Source organism: Haliotis rubra, unplaced genomic scaffold, assembly GCF_003918875.1.
Source record: "Haliotis rubra isolate DU_JTF1 unplaced genomic scaffold, ASM391887v1 Scf200, whole genome shotgun sequence".
Taxonomy (NCBI): domain Eukaryota; kingdom Metazoa; phylum Mollusca; class Gastropoda; order Lepetellida; family Haliotidae; genus Haliotis; species Haliotis rubra.
In genome coordinates, this window is record NW_025766004.1 from 442,314 (window position 1) to 462,375 (window position 20,062).

General features: G+C 42.7%; 1 protein-coding gene across 2 annotated transcripts in view; it reads right to left on the minus strand.

Annotated features, from left to right (window-relative positions):
- Window positions 1-20,062, minus strand: part of LOC124275645 (fibroblast growth factor 18-like) — an 89,394-nt gene that overhangs the window by 18,963 nt on the left and 50,369 nt on the right. Inside the window, exons 1-2 of one of the 2 annotated variants that reach the window (XM_046711251.1) lie at window positions 11,053-11,980; window positions 1,943-1,994 (exon numbers count right to left, since the gene is read on the minus strand). In XM_046711251.1, the coding sequence (XP_046567207.1) occupies window positions 1,943-1,994; window positions 11,053-11,093 (93 nt within the window). In that variant the 5' untranslated portion in view covers window positions 11,094-11,980. Of the gene's footprint in view, window positions 1-1,942; window positions 1,995-11,052; window positions 11,981-20,062 lie in introns of those variants that run through there. The other variant, XM_046711252.1, reaches the window with a different exon arrangement.

The following is a 20,062-nucleotide window of genomic DNA, read 5'->3' on the forward strand; positions in this document are numbered from 1 at the left end:
CCTCGTTGATCACAAATCATTTCCCTATGGGGGTCTGATTCACGGGTAGACATCTACAAACAATGATGGACTAAGGTCACCGTCCCCACGTCTAAATATAATAAAGATATTAACGGGTTACCTATTGAACTTCATTTATGGCCAGTCTCTTAACAGTATATTCAAATTATTGTAACTCGGTTATTTGCAGGATGGCTTGATCAATGGGGATATTGTTGACTGCGGCGTAACGCTTCATTCAATCAACCACATCTCCCACAATACCAGATAGGAACACGTCCTACACACTGTATCAGTCTTACCTTGAATTTCCTTAGGCTCAGAGTCAAGCTAAGGAGACCTGTTTTACCACCGGGCCGGAGTATTTGATTGCTCAGCAATTTTTAACGAATGTTTTTTTCGGGAATGCAGTTCTAAGCAAATATCAGTCGATAAATGTTACATTTGGTTACATGTGCCTGTTAGGGGAGGCTACTCGAGTACATTTCACCTGCCGTCATGGCTTAGAAAGGGCTTGGTGGGGATCACAGCGGTGCCGAATAAACGTTGCTGCTGCATGTACTCGGAGCTACATGATACCACATATCACGATTAAGCCCAACGCTTCTCTCAAAAGCCTAAACGTCAATTAAACTTGGAGTATTATCAACACTTAGCCGTACGAGGCGGCACTCACACACTAATTAGTTCATAAGAGACGTACAGTAGAAGCAAGAGATTCTGCCAGTATACCTAACACTGGATGTTTACAATGTGAACGGCGGCCCGTTGGCACCCGCTGTTTACCCTTAGATGGGGGAGGGGCGGGGAGGGTCATCAGGCCTTATGACAATATGACCGGGGTAGAGCCCTCACCCCTTTCTCACGCTGACGTTGTACCATAACACAGATAACGACCGCCATTCGCCAATCCCATCATATTGCGAAGTCTTAAACAGTCTACAGTGTCGATGGCGGTATAGAGGAGCTGTTTGTTAACAGAGGTTGGTACACACAGTTTGTGATAAAGAAGCCTGTTGGTATTGATCTCTTCATCATTGTAAATGTTTGTGCTTGTTAATTATCTTGTATGTCCGCCGTACCACGTAGGTCGCTACATTTCCCTGTCAATATTGACCAAGTCGTTGTTCTTTCATAACCGGAAAAAGCTGATTACCCCAATGAATGAAGACTATAATTGATGCAATTACTTTCCGATTAGAATAATTCTTTTATGCCCGTGTCAATAGCCGTAGGGGAATGTTGCTTGTATACGTATCATATATATTACACAATAGGCGTACTGTTTAAGCTGGTTCTGTTGTTTATGTAACACTCTACCCAATATACACAAACAATCACACCATTAAACTGGACTTGATTTCACCTATTGGAAAGTGCATCGCCGCTAGGTAGTTAAGATTTCAGTAATTGTAATTAAAGAACTTTAATCCTATGATTATGGGGGACGTGTGTTGACATCTTTGATTTCAGAAATTCAAGAAAAAAAACAAAATCACACCTTAGTGTCGACACCTTAGGATTTAGTACATAATGCCCTTGGATTTAGTACTAAATCTATTATATTGCTATTATATTAATGCATGACATAAATTGCTCGGAATATATGTACACAATATGATATCGGCATAACAACGTATGGTATGGATTTACAACTTCTTTAATATTTACAATACGACGTTTCTGGGCTACTTCTTGCCCCTTCATCAGGTGTTACAACACGACGTTTCTGGGCTACTTCTTGCCCCTTCATCGGGTGTTACAACACGACGTTTCTGGGCTACTTCTTGCCCTTTCATCAGGTGCAAGACCATACCATACGTTGTTATGTTACCTTCCAACTTCTAACTGCCCATCAAGAATATGATATCCGTTTGTAAAGGTATTTCCCCTTTTCAAACAACTGGTTGATAACACTTATATTGAACAGTGTGCTACTTACTGCGTTAACGCCAAGAATACTCAAGAGTATGATGAGCAGCAACGGCAACAACCTGAAACAGAGAATACAACGTCAGTGTAACGTTACGACATCAGTACAACTTCAACGTTAATACCACGTCAGTTCATCTTAAATACAGCGTTCAACGTCACAACGTAAAGGCAGCGTCAGTGTAACGTTACGACATCGGTACAACTTCGACGTTAATACCACGTCAGTTCATCTTAAATACAGCGTTCAACGTCACAACGTAAAGGCAGCGTCAGTGTAACGTTACGACATCGGTACAACTTCGACGTTAATACCACGTCAGTTCATCTTAAATACAGCGTTCAACGTCACAACGTAAAGGCAGCGTCAGTGTAACGTTACGACATCGGTACAACTTCGACGTTAATACCACGTCAGTTCATCTTAAATACAGCGTTCAACGTCACAACGTAAAGGCAGCGTCACTGCAATATTGCAACATCAATGGAGAATCAATTCAACGTTCCATAATCAACATTACGCCAATACAGCGTCAATTTAACTTCAGTGCAGCATTATTTCAGCGCTATGACACCAATACAGCGTCTGTTAAACTTCAATACAGCGTCACTTCAACGTTGACGTTAGAACACCCATATGTCTATACAGCATCGATTCAACTTCAATGTGGCGCTGGGGCGGTGGGGTAGCCTAGTGGTTAAAGCGTTGGCTGGTCACGCCGAAGACCCGGGTTCGATTCCCCACATGGGCACAATGTGTGAAGCCCATTTCTGGTGTCCCCCGCCGTGATATTGCTGGAATATTGCTAAAAAGCGGCGTAAAACTAAACTCAGTCAGTCAGTCAGTCAATGTGGCGTTACTTCAACGTTAACCACACAACATCCATTAGTCAATACAGCGTCAATTCAACCTTAATAAAGGGGCAATACAACTTCAAAACGTCAATTCAACGTCAACACAACAGGAATTCAGCGCTAAAACGTCAATACGTCAATTAAACGTCACAACGCCAATTCAAGGTTATCAAAACGTTAATACATTGCACGCAAACGGATTTTACCTAACGTTTAAGTGTCTGAGTGAGTGAGTAACTTTCTACGACCCTAACAACATCATCGCAGCGTTGTAACAAGGACACCCGTACGTGGGCGATACAGCCAGATACAACGTCAGCAAACAGAAAAGATCGTAAAAAATATCCATGTCGACACAACAAATATATAATCAGTCCATCAAAATACTCCGTCAAGGTTATGTGAGCGTCTTATTCGCAGTCGTTATTATTGTATTTTTTCAATACAAATTTGAAGTACGAACGCTGGCGTTATCTAATGCATTAATTCACACGTATACTTTGGTGGTTATATTGATGTGTATATCTCAAACTTGTTTGCACACAGAGCAAAAAGGAATATTGCATTATATATGTGCAGATGCTTTGTGAAGCGTAAAGTTGAGTCGTATGTAAACTACATAATCACACAAAGTGCACCTACTAGCATGGTCCATTAGTGAAATACAACCGTTAAATTTATGCAATACCTAACAAAAATGGATTTCTAACTAAAGAGGAGAATCACGTTGTTGTTACTGACATGGTCGCTAAAAGGGCAAACGAACTTAGTTTCATAACAAGGGGAAAATATTAATTACCTGGAAAAGGATAGTAGTTTAAATGTTTTAGAAACATTTTGTATAGAGTACGTGTAGGAGGACAGTTGAACTAAGACGGTGGACACATTATATAACTAATCGGCTAGACCAATGACAGTTTGTTCTGACAGTTCTTAGGTTCTACGAGGGATCAACTCCTATTTGCTGTCAGTAATGTTCTAAGCACGTAAAGATGACCGTCTTGCAGTCGGCACGACCCCCGCAGACTGTTGGACCAGGGCGACAAACAGCCCGCTGACCGAGGGTCGAACCTGGTCACAGAGTGCACAACCCTGTCAGCCGTCGGTTGACCTACAGAAACATAACCAACGAAAGAAACTCTACAATTCCGGCGGTCAAATATACATGGCCACAGAGAAAGAATATCGTCTTAGATGATTGCTAATTAGTAAATGTCGACGCACATCAAAGAAGGGTTTAATCACTTGTCTGGTGTTCGTTGTAACAAGCCATACCGTTCGCTCCCTCAAATATTTGACTAAACCGCTAGACTAGCCGTGAGGTTAGTGGCTCTCCCACCTTGGTCTTGCCTCCGAGAAAATGAAAAAAAATACCCTATTTAGTTAACATTGCTCAATGACAAGTGCATCCTTCGCCGCGTCCACATAGCGAAACATCGTCACAATTTTCATTTTGTTGCTATACATTACAAAGACGGGAGGGGGGAGGGGATAGGTGGGGGTGAAATTGTTTAAGGGGACCCGTGAGAGGTTAGCAGGTTGAACGATCCAAAGACGAGTTCACTAAGACAGGAGAAACGCGAATCCTATCGAGTGACCAGTCGGATGATTTTTCATCTAAACCATTTATTCAATTCATAACTTAAAATATCTGTAAATCCTTCAGGCGTGTTTGTCGGCAGGTTGGGATTGTGAGGGGGAGAGATGTATAGAAAGCGTAGTCTGTGATGGCAAGTCAACTATTCTGCTAGTCATTCACAACCACTGATGTGCAGCCGGCCCATTCTGCATGCCGGCCTCACTAGACAAAGATGAAGCTCATTACTGAATTCACTTGGGGGAACCGCCTGTTTCGTAAAAGCAACAAATCTCAGCGACGAGCAGTCCTATGCATACCTCAAATCGCATGCACGTGGTAGAAGATTTGAAATAATCTCCCCCATCTCTGTTGCGAGTTAAACATGGAGATGCGGTTGATACTGCCCACATATGTTTGGCCCGTATGACATTGTTTGCATGCTTGAAGTCACCCCACTTTCTCACACAGTTGACACAAGATTTTCCCCGACATAATTTTCTTTTTTTTTCTGTGAGCGTCCTATTTTCAGCTTTAGCCTCGCTCGTCACGGCAGAGAACGCAGTTTGTGGAAGCGGCCACAACAACTGTTGGTGATACGACGTCTTGCTAGTATTTCATCCAACCTGGAGCGTGGTCTACGTTTCAGCCAATGCCTGATACAGATACAACAGGGGGTTAAATGTTTTATAGTTGTGTCGGGACCTACGTATGGCTCAGTTAGCACTATCAGCAGTCACATTGACATCTGAACCTTTGTAAACCCACATTTAATGATTGTTCGTGTGCGCGGTAGACGACCAACAACAAATATTTATGACAAAGTAATCACTGAGGTACATAGACCGGGCATGTACATACTAATATGACGTGTCGAACATACAAATTAATGTACATTCTTCTGTATGTCACGGATGCAGTGGGCATATTAGCGTGGAGTCTTTAACAACCATATTAAATACCTCGTTAATGTGGACAGTACGTTGAGATCTACTGTCCGGATTAACGAACTCAATGTATGGGACACATTAATGTCTCCCATATTATAATGACGTTTCCAAATAAAGGGGACGTGTCCAGATTAGCAAGGTCCGGATTAACAAGGTTTCGTAGTAAATTAAAATATATCCCCTACAATGAAAATTTGAGATATCATATTGCATCCCAATTGAAAAATACTGTATATGTATATTGTGTTCATATGTATACATATATTTATACGTTTAATATTTTCAACTTTGTAATTCTTTACTTGCGGGGAAATATAGATATTCATTGAGAAAGTAAGCCGGATGTTTCTAAATTCAGCACATTGTAACAGGAAGTGCTGGAGATACCTGGTAATTTGAGTCGTGTTTTTTACACCAGTGACACGAGATGATATTACTTGACTGCATAACCTAAATGTGACAACGATCTGTGATACGTGATTTGTGATGCAAGCCTATTGCGCAGAGGTCCGGTTGGCCTCAGTCGAGTCGTGAGGTACCTACAGCTATGAAGCCGTGGTTTAGATTAAACATTACTCGTACACCGTTGAACACCTCTATCGTGTAACTATATATCTAGATGTTGTCATCGGCTGCAATCTGTGAACGGTGTACATTAGGCTCTCTTTATTCCTACATAACATATCTCGAACCACGACATTCAATTACGAGGGTAAATATTCAAACCTGCTGTGTCAGCGTTATATAATAACAACCAAAGTATGTCATAATGAATACACGCAAGTGGTCGTGATTCCCCGCTATCGGGGTCAGTTATGTTTTGCTGTCAACTCGTAGTCATGTGGGCTTTACAATATTTTCAGTTTCCCCCGTACCCTGTACGTACGCTACGTACTGTGTTCCATTCACTTGTCACGAACAGAGGTTTAGTACGGATTAAAATGTCAAGCTTTCGCTATTAATGACCTCTGTAAATTACTGCATACACCATGTTCTGAATAAACGGCCGGTTGGGTAGGTTAGTGTGGTTCAAGTGTTCACTTGAACACGATCATCCTCGGGTTCGAATCCAGAATGTGAATAGTGAAACGGTTTGGGGGTCCCTCCGCGATATTGCTGAGATTTTGCTGAAAACGGTGTAAACATCAACAAAAAGGAATAAACAATCTTTATCAAAATAAGGAATTGTGCAAACATCTCTACTTTCTTTCAAGGGCAGAATATGTTACATTTTGACAGAGTTCGCGGTGCAAGTATTGATCTACACGTGCTAGCGACTGTGGTTGTTCTCGAGACACAGGCGGGATTTCCCGAGTGTGGGCGTTTCGGCTTCGGCATAGGAGTGTTAATCCTCCTGGCTTGAGCGTCTCTTAAACCAAGGTGCGAAGTGGGTGTACCAGACGGTTATGTCTGCCATGTGTGTGTGTGTGGTTGTGTGTGGTTGTGTGTGTGTGCGTTTGCGTGGGCGAGACCTCGTAACGAGCGGAGTTTGTTGTGTCTGCGGTTTGACTCTCTGCCCTGTATGCCAATAGGTGGGACACCCACTTCCGTAGACACACAAAATGTGATTTATCGGGGAAATGAATCTTTTATACACAAACGCCAACGTGATGTAAATTATGCAGGTTTTGTGAGAAGGTCACACAAGGTTTTAGCACATTACAGTTGTTTGCTCTTATTCATTGAGGACACGGTAATCTTACAGTTAGCAAAATAATACAGCTCTTCTCTTAATCGGGCTAACATGGCCGTGTAACCACAGTCCATTTGTCCCAGTAATCTCTACAACCAAATCATAAAAGATCTTCAGTAACACCTCATTAGTCTTGACCCTTTTTAATCCGGACATCCACCTATTAGACACAACTGCCAGGAACGCATATGTTATAAAGGAAAACAAATTCGTATCCATCAACCAAACCATGAACTCTGTCCGGATTAACGGGGGTGTAGTCTAGGAATGAAGACCTTTTCTGTCGCGGTATGGCTTGCTACTACTGTTTGTATGCATTGCTGACAGTATTCTAGTTACTTTATGAGTTAGTTTGTTTGTGTCTACTAATTGACACCAAACAGCACAGTTAAACTTGATTGTTTCTAGAATGCCGAGGCGCATGGGGCGAGCTCTCTGAACGTGCCTCGTCGTTGCTGACGCCTCCCCGACACACGGAGGCCAAGGCTCCCCTCTTCCTCCTTTAGAAAATACCTGGACACGTCACCCTAAAAAGAAAGGTCTTCGCATGCCTCTAGTTAACATAGCCCTTATAGTGTATATATCCAGCAGCACCGAGTCACTCCCTCGTAAACTTGTACCTTTAATGTCTCGTTTTATTGACTTTTTAACGTTCGAGTATTTAGTGTCTTCCAGGGCTGTACCTTCATCCTATCCTATTTTTATCGACACTGGTATTGTTTCAAGGTGATGCAGAGAAACTCCATCAAGTAAAACCTGCCATTAAGAATCCCGCCAGACTTCCTATGCATCTACCTGTGCAGGTAACACTGATTGATATTCCGCCCACAGGTGCAGAGACCAGGTACCGACCTACACGCACTTACATTGCACATCTTAAACTCCGCCGCTTACGTGGGCTGCCTCACCAACCCCAACACCGTTACATAACATGGGATCATTGCCTGCATTGTAAACATTATTAGGTTTTGGAGTGCCGGTCAAAATGACTGCCATCTAGTTAGGTACTAATATCTTAATTTTAAAGGTATTATGATTTCATGTTTCCTAAATCATTTGCAGTAGCTTGAAGTTATTTTCAGGTAGAGAATTTAAATTAAAATTTAACAAAACACGATCTGATTACCCGTTTACCGTTAAGCTGATTTGTCACTATTTAACGCTAGCCTAAGAAATATACACTGCCTAGTCGTGATTAAGACAACCCAATCTGTCATTGTTCTGACCTATACCGAGGCATCCAAGTCAAGAACATGATGTAATCACGAACTGGCAATCAAGATTTTGAAAAAAACCCACACGAGCAGTTACCGTATATGTATCAGTAAAAGACTGCGATGAAATGAACGCTGTAACGAAATATACATATTGGAGAAAATCAGTACATGTCTTTTTGGTACCTGTGGTTTAATAGGTAAGGTGTTTGTTTGTCACCCATTCTGGGTTTAATACCGAGAATGATTTCGTTCCAAAGGCCGATAAATGATAGGTCCTCGATGTGCAGAAATACTGCTAAGTACGAGATATAAACTCGCTCATTCACGAGGGGTGGTTATACGGTTTGAGAAAGAGAAACAACGATACGATTTCCCCCGCGCTGGATGTTCACAATGAGATCGTGTCCGCCTTTAGCTGCAGCGCATGTAATGACACACATAGTGAATTTGAGACGGGTTAAACAGAGGCTTTATAAAGCCTCGTAGCGTTCTCCGCGATTGCAATCCGCTGCACTAAATACTCCATGTGGTTCAGCATAGGCAATGCACACCTGTAATCAACTCCGACTTTCATCCTCTCACCTGGCCTTCAACCGCCTTGCTTATTTCAATTCCAGGTATGAGACCCTGTCGATTAGGCAAAAGGATGTTTAATATACTGTAACAGTAGTCTGTATGCCCTGAACACCTGTAATCAACTCCGGCTTTCATCCTCTCACCTGGCCTTCAACAATCTTGCTTATTTCAATTCCAGGTATGAGACCCTGTCGATTAGGCAAAAGGATGTTTAATATACTGTAACAGTAGTCTGTATGCCCTGAACACCTGTAATCAACTCCGACTTTCACCCTCTCACCTGGCCTTCAACCGCCTTGCTTATTTCAATTCCAGGTATGAGACCCTGTCGATTAGGCAAAAAGATGTTTAATATACTGTAACAGTATTCTGTATGCCCTGAATACCTGTAATCAACTCCGACTTTAACCCTCTCACCTGGCCTTCAACAATCTTGCTTATTTCAATTCCAGGTATGAGACCCTGTCGATTAGACAAAAGGATGTTTAATATACTGTAACAGTATTCTGTATGCCCTGAACACCTGTAATCAACTCCGACTTTCATCCTCTCACCTGGCCTTCAACCTCCTTGCTTATTTCAATTCCAGGTATGAGACCCTGTCGATTAGGCAAAAGGATGTTTAATATACTGTAACAGTATTCTGTATGCCCTGAACACCTGTAATCAACTCCGGCTTTCATCCTCTCACCTGGCCTTCAGCCATCTTCCTAATTTCAGTTTCAGGGATAAGCCCCTGTCGACTATGAATAATAATGTCTATTACATATTATAACAGAAGTGTATAAACTACATACGGTCGAATACATGCTGATATCATCCTTTAGCTGAAACCGTGACAGATATCTAATACCTTGTATGACAATGTAACCCAGTAGTGATTTGCGGTTCGGGGAAATTGACACGATCACTGCTGTCGAAACCAACTCAACTTGTTTATAAATATCTAGGAAGGAATAATGATGAAGGCAATTTAATTTATGTAACTAGGTCGAATCAAATGTGATGCTACCTCTCTAAAGATTACGTGTCTCAAATATGGGGAAAGGGTCGATCGAGATCATCAGCCTGACCTCTGTGTAGCCCTATGGCTGGAGCTCTCAACATGTCGGTTCTCAATTAGACGAACGTACATATGCCTACGGCAGATGTTTTAAATACTTTAAAAAAACTCCTGCTTCCGTCTACTACATGCGACGCACGTTAGTGTCAAGGGACATGATAGATGTTTAATCCAGCGGGTTATATAACGACAGACTCTCATCGTCTAGAAATAACTACCATTGTCTCAGAAAAAAACATGTAAAAATACTAATTCATCTTCATGGGGAGTTTGACAGTTTGCCGGTTTTTCTTTGATAATTAATTGGATCAAAAAGTAATGAAATAATTCAAGCATGCATCCACTACATAACTGACAAAACATGTCTCAATTAACATGATAAATATGTCACACAGAACCATCACTTATTCAAATCACGTGTAAAAGATGTTCGGGAGTAATATACGTTACACTGTTGCAGGATAGCCCGTTTAACATCGATCGTGTGTTGAGAAGACGGTCAAACAGCGCCCACTATACCGTCCGTCCCCAGTTCTCCTCGCTTAAATATGTTCCCTATCAACAAACATCTCATTCACATCCGAAAAAAGTCGATGCTTACTTGAAGACGGTGTACAGGGTCGAGGCGGACAAGGGCGCCGTACTCGGTTGTCAGCGGTTTTGGGTCTAAGGTCGACTGTGAAGTTTAAATTCAAGTTTGACAATAAATCCACAGTATCTGCTTAGTCAGCTAACCCTTTTCTGTTCGATTGGCCCTTTAAAATTTCTTAACGCAAGTTGTAACTTAACACATTTCAATCTGGAATAATACTGTGTGTTTTTTTAAAGGATAACAAATTTGAAAGAATACAATGAATGTGATTAAAATGCAATTAACCTGGGTAAATATTGGGGGTAGTGACAATATCAGGGGTGAGGAGGAGGAGGGGGGGGGGTACGGCATGACTAGCGTCCGAGCGGGTCGGGGACATAGCGGAACGGAAAACTAGTATGGTTGACATGCTTAAATTCAACTACATGCTCCCCAAGCACGTTACCCACATGCCGACTCGGAGTGAAGGAGGGACGCGAAAATAACACTGTGAGGAGTCCCATGTCTCTGCCGGGTCCACGGACTAGCTTGAAGGCGTGGTTTTATGCTAGGGGAGGCTGGAAATAGAAGGTTTTGGTCCGTGTCTGGCTGAACTTACCTGCATGGGCTAAATTCCCAGGAAACACCGCCTGTCCTCATACTGTGCCAACTCCCTGGGCGAATTGGACGCTCGCTTCCATTCTAAGTGTCACATTCACTCTAGGGTACACAACTTGTCTTCCATCGGAATATAGAATAGAGATCCACTTTCACGAGTAACTGGTGTTAAAAATAAGCTCGAACACTGTCGAGCTGCCACACAAATCCCACTATCCAACGCACAAGCTTGCTGAAATCGGATGGACAGAAACCCCTTTTTATACACTGAAGGGTTTTACACAAGAGATTCTAACTCCTAAAAACTTTCACTTGTCTCATAAAAAATGAACTTTGATTAGTACAGTTGTTTTCCAATCGTGTGCTCGTATCCGAAAAAATCGATGAAAACAACACAAGATATCCATTTAAAACACAACACAGACACAAGTAGTGCTGTTGTTATACAGGTATCCACACTGGCCTCCCGCTAACCCGTCTGAAGGCAGTAGAGTTTGAAGGCGGGCCGAGGGGGTGGGGAATCGGTCCCGGGGGGTGGGGTATCGCACCCTGCAGCTATGGCCGGACACGCTCTGTGGGGGGCGGGTGGTACCCACATCGAGCTCCTCTAGTCCCCCCTACTCTCGGGTACACGTGGGTAGCTAGACACCATCCTGGCTTGAATTCGTAAATAAAACACAGACCTCCAGACTCCGATTTAAATTTCACTTTTAGAAATACACACAATTTTAAATGAAGTTCGAAATCAGGTAGTCCGTCGTGAGTGAAAGGCAAACCGAAAATCGACCCGCAAGAGTCGCCCTTGTCCTTAGCCGTGTCAGTCACATAGTGAAGTGATATTGGTTTGTGTGGGGAGAGGTAGGCCCGCTTGCTTGTAGGCTGTTGCTAGAAGCTAGCCGACGTTCTGTGGCCCTCCCTCCCGCAATGGATGGTTGGCTGAGGCTCGCTTCCCTTCAAACTCTCCGCTGATTGGACAGACCAGGAGACAATAGCGGTCGAGACTACACTGCTGTCAACTCAGGCCGATGGGGTCGGGAAGAGAAATACAAGTGTCGCAACTTCGGTCTGTCCCAATATACCTTACAAATTTCTCCACAGTGAGCTAAAATTTACTCAGGGAACTTTAACAAGATCACCCTGTTCTCACACCTAAAACTGGAACACCTGAGGCCGACCCCCCAAAATAAACGAGGACAGTCTTGATCGGCGCTGTGTCTGTGTAAACTAACGGCAAAAAAAAATTACTCCAGGACGCAACGCGAGGTAAATATAGTTTGTGTGACTGGGAGACTGTGTGACAGGGAAGCGAAGGCCGAGGACCAGTGAATGAATGAAGCCGTACTGCGGACGATCACCTCGTCAAGAGGCAACAGCACGGTATTTGTTATCAACGAGACAGCAAGAATTACCTCCCCTTACCCATAAGCCTGCGGCTCTCATCACACCTGCCGGCCAAGATTAGCATTTTAATGCGTATACCTGACATTGCGGCCCACTGGAAGGGGGAAATGAATAGATTCACATAAAATAATCTGACAGCTTGAGAAACTATTTCGTACCTCTGTTGTGGTTTTAAGTTGTCATGCTTTATGAATTTGGGTGTATCGCAAGATGCCATAGGATTGGTGTATGCGTATGTAGAGAGTACAAAGAATTGCTCAGTTGTGTTTTTGAAGAGATTTGAAAGATGTCATACTTGTTAAATGACACAACCTTGGTGAAAAGCATCATCAACTGGATGCGTACCATCACCCAGTCATGACAGCACTGAAGGAGGTCATCGCTCTGAATACTTGTGTTTTGACACAGTGATTAGCTAAGCATTAAGCATGACAATATACGGCATGTGATTTAATCAGGCATATTTCACACACTATATTTCACTCTCGAGCGAGTCACTCGCCCTGGGGCGGGTGTTACGATACCTTATCCAACTAATCCCATCTGAACAGAGGTCGTACAATCCAAGAAATACCATCGTGGTATGCTTGTTCTCGGAGATCCAACCGTTTGGCTTTGACCGTCCAGTTTCTACCAGCGACTTCAGTCGTCACAACTACCCTGCTACATGATCGTTTCGACAAGCGGCGACAGTGGTTACTAAACCGCTCCATAGCACCGACATTAGCCGATACAGCTGCAACGTTATTGTCTCAACACGCGACCTTGGTGGTTGCTGCATCCAGCTAGGACCTTAGACGTTAGAGCTACGGTGCTACAAGCAGACCATAGTGGTTGCTAAACCTCGACATAGTAAGGATCTAAGATGCTAAAGCCACAGTGCTACTTGACAGTTACGATAATCGAACTTAAATGTTGTTATATGGCGACTTATTGCGACCTTAGACGTTCGAGCTACGGTGCTACAAGCAGACCATAGTGGTTGCTAAACCTCGAAATAGTAAGGATCTAAGATGCTAAAGCCACAGTGCTACTTGACAGTTACGATAATCGACCTTGAATACTGTTATATGGCGACATACTGCGACCATAGACGTTAGAGCTACGGTGCTACAAGCAGACCATTGTGGTTGCTAAACCTCGAAATAGTAAGGATCTAAGATGCTAAAGCCACAGTGCTACTTGACAGTTACGATAATCGACCTTAAATGTTGTTATATGGCGACATATTGCGACCTTAGACGTTCGAGCTACGGTGCTACAAGCAGACCATAGTGGTTGCTAAACCTCGACATAGTGCGGATCTAAGACGCTATATGGCCACAGTGGCAACATATTGCGACTTTAGACGTTCGAGCTACCGTGCTACATGAAAGTTTCGACAAGCGGCCTTCAAGGTCGTACATCATGTGGTGTCAGCAATCTTAGACGTTGATTTGCATCTTGGAAGATTTGACAAGCTATATTAATCGCTGGAACATCGTAATTGTCTTTTAAAAAGCAACGTTAGACTGTCACATAAAAGCAAAATATATTTGCTGGAAGCAACTCTATTCATTATGCTCCTACTGAAATATGACACCCACCTTAAGCACGAGCTACATTTATGCTATTTAAACAGAAGTATTATCAGTTGGAGTGACACCGATCATAAAAGCAAATTTGGTCTCCCACACTACAGCCTAAACATGGTGGTTTCCTATTGCAACGCCAGTCGTTGGAGCAGCTCTCACATCTGTACCTCCACAACCGCGCCTTCTTGCTACAATGGTGACCATTTCTCAGACAGATCTGTTGATTTAGATTAAAGCAACAGAAGAGACATCACTCGACCACTGTCCATCAGGATTTCTGACTTAGCCTTTCAAGATCTGTTTATGAACACGTCGGTATTAGGTACCGACTGGTCCTGGGAAGTCGATAAATCTGATCCCGGTATTGTTACCTTACAATAACCACTGACTGCCGCTATGACCAGGCGGGGGTGTTTGAGGGGATCCTTGGCTATTAACGTAATGCTGTTGTCGAGATGCGGCCGAGCATACAAGCTGTTTAAGGAGGTGTTGAGATGCTCTTAGGAAAGCTGAAGTGGTCAGCGATGACTGTCAGATGCCACTTGACTGCAGTTGGTAGGAGATCCATGTACAGTTAGAATTGTAGTCTGTCTCACAGTCCCGGAACCCCATTAATTTCCCTTCTTCGTAGCCCTTTTTGCAACGCTAAAGCCCCAAATAAGCAAGTCTAGATTTCCCAACATTCTTCACTGGGGCTCCTTTTCAATTTAAAAGGAATTGTTTGTTTCCATCAAAAATGTAAAATTAATGAAAGGAAGTCTTGATTTCCTCTGGTTCCGAATCATCCATCTCACTGGAGCTCCTTTTTAATAAGAAATATTTGTTTGTTTCTATCAAAATTATATCATAAATTCAGATGTTAGTCTGTTACAACTGGAGAAGGTGCCACAGTTGATAGTCCCATCACCTGGTTCAAGCCAGTCAAGCATTATTACTCCGTGACTGGTTCACGTTGTTTGCGACGCCTCAATTATTCAGGGATAATGTCAGTGCTTTCTTGGACACAGCCTCGAACTAGGTAAACCTTTGACACAAGGTCGTGGCTCAATGTCCCTGCTAAGTAAGTACATAATGTTTATCAGTGCGCTATTCTTGGGATCAGATCATCAATTTCATCATTTCCTTCAAACACCCGTGAGCTGGAAGTCAGAATTGAGCTGCAGACCCATTATATCCTTGTGGACTTGAGTTCGCCGTACAACCTCGCGGCCGACCGGTTCAGATAAGTCACATATGCCCCCATGAGGTCGAGCCTGGGCTGGGATGGGTTGGGCGGTACATCTTTCTTCACTGGATGTTAAGACTCTCTTGACTGGTGCTCGGCGTTGGACTGATGAGCCTCGTTCTATTTAGGCAGGGCGTCGAGATTGAGTTCGACACCCTGCTGGACTGAAGGTCGAGATTTGTTGTAAACCTCGTGGTCGGTAGATTGAGATTGAAGTGTAAACCCTTTGGACTGGAGCTCGAGGTTTGGGTGTAAACCCTATTGGACTTCGGGTCAAGACTGGGAGACAGACTCCCTGGACTTGAGGTCGAGATCGTCATCTCTCAGTCCACACTGTGTTGCAGACCATCATCGATGGAATATTGGCGTAAAACTAAACTCACTCACTCACTCCTACATTGTATCTTCATAAGGCGGGACCAGGCATATTAACTTAACATGAACTCTTCCAACTAAATCATTGACACAAATTCCGTCAGCACAGTTTAATATGCCTGAACTGAAAAACATTAAGCCCAAATTACAATCATCAATATAAACCTACACTAAATATGAAGACAAAATGTGAAATGAATGCATTTTAATCTGTTTCAGTGAGTGAGTCAATACGTCATTTCTTTAGCAATATTCCAGTAATATCACAGGAACACGAGATGAACTTCACACATGGTACCCACGGTCTCTGTAACAACCGTGTATTGTTATATTACCCATCGACAGATGTCTATTTCCGTGTTTATGGTGATCTACAGTGGTAGAGAACAGAAGCTCCTCTTTACCGTATAACGGTCGTGTACCAACTGATGAGTAGAAAGGCCTTGTGAGGAATACGGGAGATCAGCTATCATGATGACCCCCATTCTGTGTTCATCCCAAATAATCCATGTTTATCCTCTACCGGGGTACAGTGTCTCAATAAATAATAGTCATCCTTTATGTTCGTGACGTAGACTGTGATCCCAGTGACTGACCGTGACTATTAATTAGACCATACAGAAGCACATGAATGACATCGATATAATTAGTGAAGAGAATCGTTGCTACAGATTCTGCGCTGTAGCTTGCACGCGTATTTGGTATACGGAAAATACATTGCACTTGATTTCTTAACGAAGGCTGAGTGGTCTGTACTGGTTAAAGAAAGAATACTTAAAGCTGAGGATTCACATGTTGCTTCTGTAACGAGGTTGAGACTTAACCTTGAAAGATATCAGACTATAAGATATCCTAAAAATGTTCACAGACTGTGGTCTACATGTTATAATATGCCAGAATGTTTCAATTATATTGCTACTCTTCTACGTATCAGCACACTTAGCATTCAATCTCTTGAGTGTGAATGTGGCATAGTTGCCTATGATATTGTAAAACATGTATTTCTACACTGTACTCTCATACAAAGTAGTAGAAACGCTTTGATTGAGTCACTAGTTGACATGCTAGATGTTGACACTTTTGTCAGTTTGTGGAATAATGAAGACCTATTTGTCTCATTTATGCTCGGTGGTCTACCAAATGTATGTGCTCAAGAGCTTGAACAAGAAATGTGGTTTAAATGTATAAAACTTATCGCAAGCTCTGTAAAACCTTGGCTACATCAACTAAATACCTATTCTAATTCTAATTTTGATTATCACACTCTGTATCCTGTAAATACATATATATGACCCATGTTACAACCTGCTGTATCTTCGACTTCGGAGGAAATAAAGATTACCTATCTATCTATCATTGCACTTGATTTCGCCGCCATATAGCTGGAATATTGCTGAGTGCGGCGTAAAATTATACTACACTCACTCACTCACTTGATTTCTGAGTTCTATGTGTGTACTGATTCGCACGTGTATTCTGTATGTGTCACCAACCGTACACGTGTATTCTGTATGAGTGACCAACCGTACAAGTGTATTCTGTACACGTTTTACAGGTTCACGTGCGTTTTATGTATTTACAGGTTCACGTGCGTTTTGTCTGCGTTTATAAATTCGCACGTGTATTCTGAAATGTGAACAACATTATACGTGTATTTTGTACACGTTTACAGGTTCACAGGTTTTCTGTATTTACAGTTTCACTTGCGCTTCGCACGTGTATTCTGTAAGTGTGAACAACGTTACACGTGTATTCTGTACATGTTTACAGGTTCACGTGCGTTTTCTGTATTTACAGGTTCACGTGCGATTTGTCTGTATTTACATCTTCTGGACAGCTTTACACTTGTATTGTCTGTGATAAACAGAAATACACAGTAAACATATTGGTACGCTGGTAAATGATCGTCAGGACAGTGACTCCCAACACTCAAACCTACGGGCGTGGTTCGCTTTTGTGCATGCTTCTAATAGCCGTATTGGTTGACACTGGACAGCGTCCATACATCACCCGGACAACCCGTCGTGGACTCCCAACAGAGACAATCGTTACAAGTCTAACAATCACCTGTTCTCGAACTTAATTTAAGAGATGGAAATTGGTATTTAATGAAGACCTCACCAGTAATTGTGCCCCTTTGTATCTTTGTCCTCTTTACCTCTGACCAGTGGTCATACAGAGAGGGACGCGTGTCTCAGCTGCCCCTTGACCATCGGCCCATCCCCGCTGAATCCCTCCCCTCCCGGTACTTCTGGCGGTATCAACAGAGATGAGATACCAAACATGATCCCTACTACTCCCATCATCCCACACTGTCCCCATCTCAAGAGTATTGGGGGCGGTGGGGTAGCCTAGTGGTTAAAGCGTTCTCTCGTCACGCCGAAGACCCGGGTTCGATTCCCCACATGGGTACATTGTGTAAAGCCCATTTCTGGTGTCCCCCGCCGTGATATTGCTAGAATATTGCTGGAATATTGCTAAAAGCGGCGTAAAACTAAACCCATCATCATTACCCAGAGTAATGTCAGACAAATCAGTTCTAGCGGTACCAATTCCAAACACCAGTCCATCTGCCCATCCATCCCTCCATGGAACCTACGCCATATATATTTCGGAAATATTTGGATATCAAAATAAAAAATACTATATTTTACCAAGATTCATAGATATCCCATTACATTTTGTTCGACTGATGTCAAGGCGCTGATGATACTGTTCATGTAATACACCCTAAAGTAAAACAAGAACATCAATGACTTTATTTTCAATCATCAATGATTTTATAATTTTCTTAAAAATCCTTTTTAATAACATTATTTTAATTTGATATTTCTTGGCTGAAATACGATATGCCTATTGAAAACAAAGTCAGCCCCACCTGGTATTGTTCAAGCCCTTATCTAACACCTGCGTCCCTACTTGGGCCGGCTGGTCAGTTATCTGAATGCCCCAATCAGATACATCACTCCCTACCTGGTTATGATAGCCCTTGTCCGGCAATGGTCAGTCTTGCAGGTGCGTGAACATAATAAAAGAGCAAGTTTGTTCATTCTCCACGTGAACTTGGACCGCGCGGGGCGAGCGTCCGAAGTGACCGCTCCAAATGTCGGGAGACTTGAATCAGCCCCCCACATTGAAGGAATTCTCCAATCTTTTTCCTCTAAGTGGGTAATCCTGTGCGATTAATGCTGATATTTCACACGATGTAAAGTAATCTTTCACTAAAGAATGTCCATGTCACATTTACAAAGGAGAAGGCCAATCTGACTTGATGTCGGTCGTACTCTCCTCCAATACAGAGGTCTCGAGAAGAGAGCCGCACACCTTCACAGTGAGTGCATTACTGTACTCAAACTGCATGGGGAATCTCCGATATAAACCCCACTTTGGCAGGAAGTGACACTGTAAACCCCGACTCCGTCATTTGATACAGAGTTACGAAAGGTCGAAACAGAATCGAGTTAATTCCGTGAATTGTCAAACAATAATTCCCTGAAAATATAGAACCTTTCAGGGGGGTAACCTTGCAATCCAGGATGCATTTGATGAAGGTTATACAATTTAAAAACTACTTCATAGTTGAAAAAAAATATTTGTGTACGCAGTACTTGTAAGTCCCGGATTTACTGTTAGCATAACATAAATCATATTGTCGTCGACAGTTCAGGGTTGCCAACACTACTATGGGAAACACGGAAGTATGCGGCATTTCTGTTTGCTTAAAGATTACACAATAGCTTGACATCATCTTGTTCCGGTCCTGCAGCATTTTAACTTTAAATAAATCATCATCATCATCATCATCATCATCATCGTCGTCGTCGTCGTCGTCGTCGGCGGCGTCGTCGGCGGCGTCATCATCATCACGAAGAACACTATAATCAAAACTACCACCACCATCATCATCACCACCACGGTCCTATAGAATATGCAGTACTTTATAAACCTTAATTAAAATCATCATCATCATCATCATCATCATCATCATCATAACCATCATCATCATAACCATCATCATAACCATCATCATCGTCGTCGTCACCACCACCATCGTCATCATCATCACCATCATCATCATCAGTGTAACCGTACACAACCTCACTTAGTTTCATTTTCATAGCATTCTTGGTGTACACGAAATGCATGCTTTCTATAACCGGTCATAGTTGTAACACGATTAGATTGAATCCGTATAATTCAGTTTTGTATCTGAATCCCCCTCGCTGGGCTGAAGCGACCAAGTAATGACTGTATATAATTGAGGCTGGACCAGACAATCCAGAAATATATATAAGCGGCATCGATCTAAGTAAATGGACTGCAACGGCATGTATTATCAGCGAGCTTGACCGCTCGATCCCGTTAGTCGCCCTTACGACAAGCATGGCTTATTTAAGACCAATTCTCCAGAGCAGATACGACCAAGAATAAGAAGG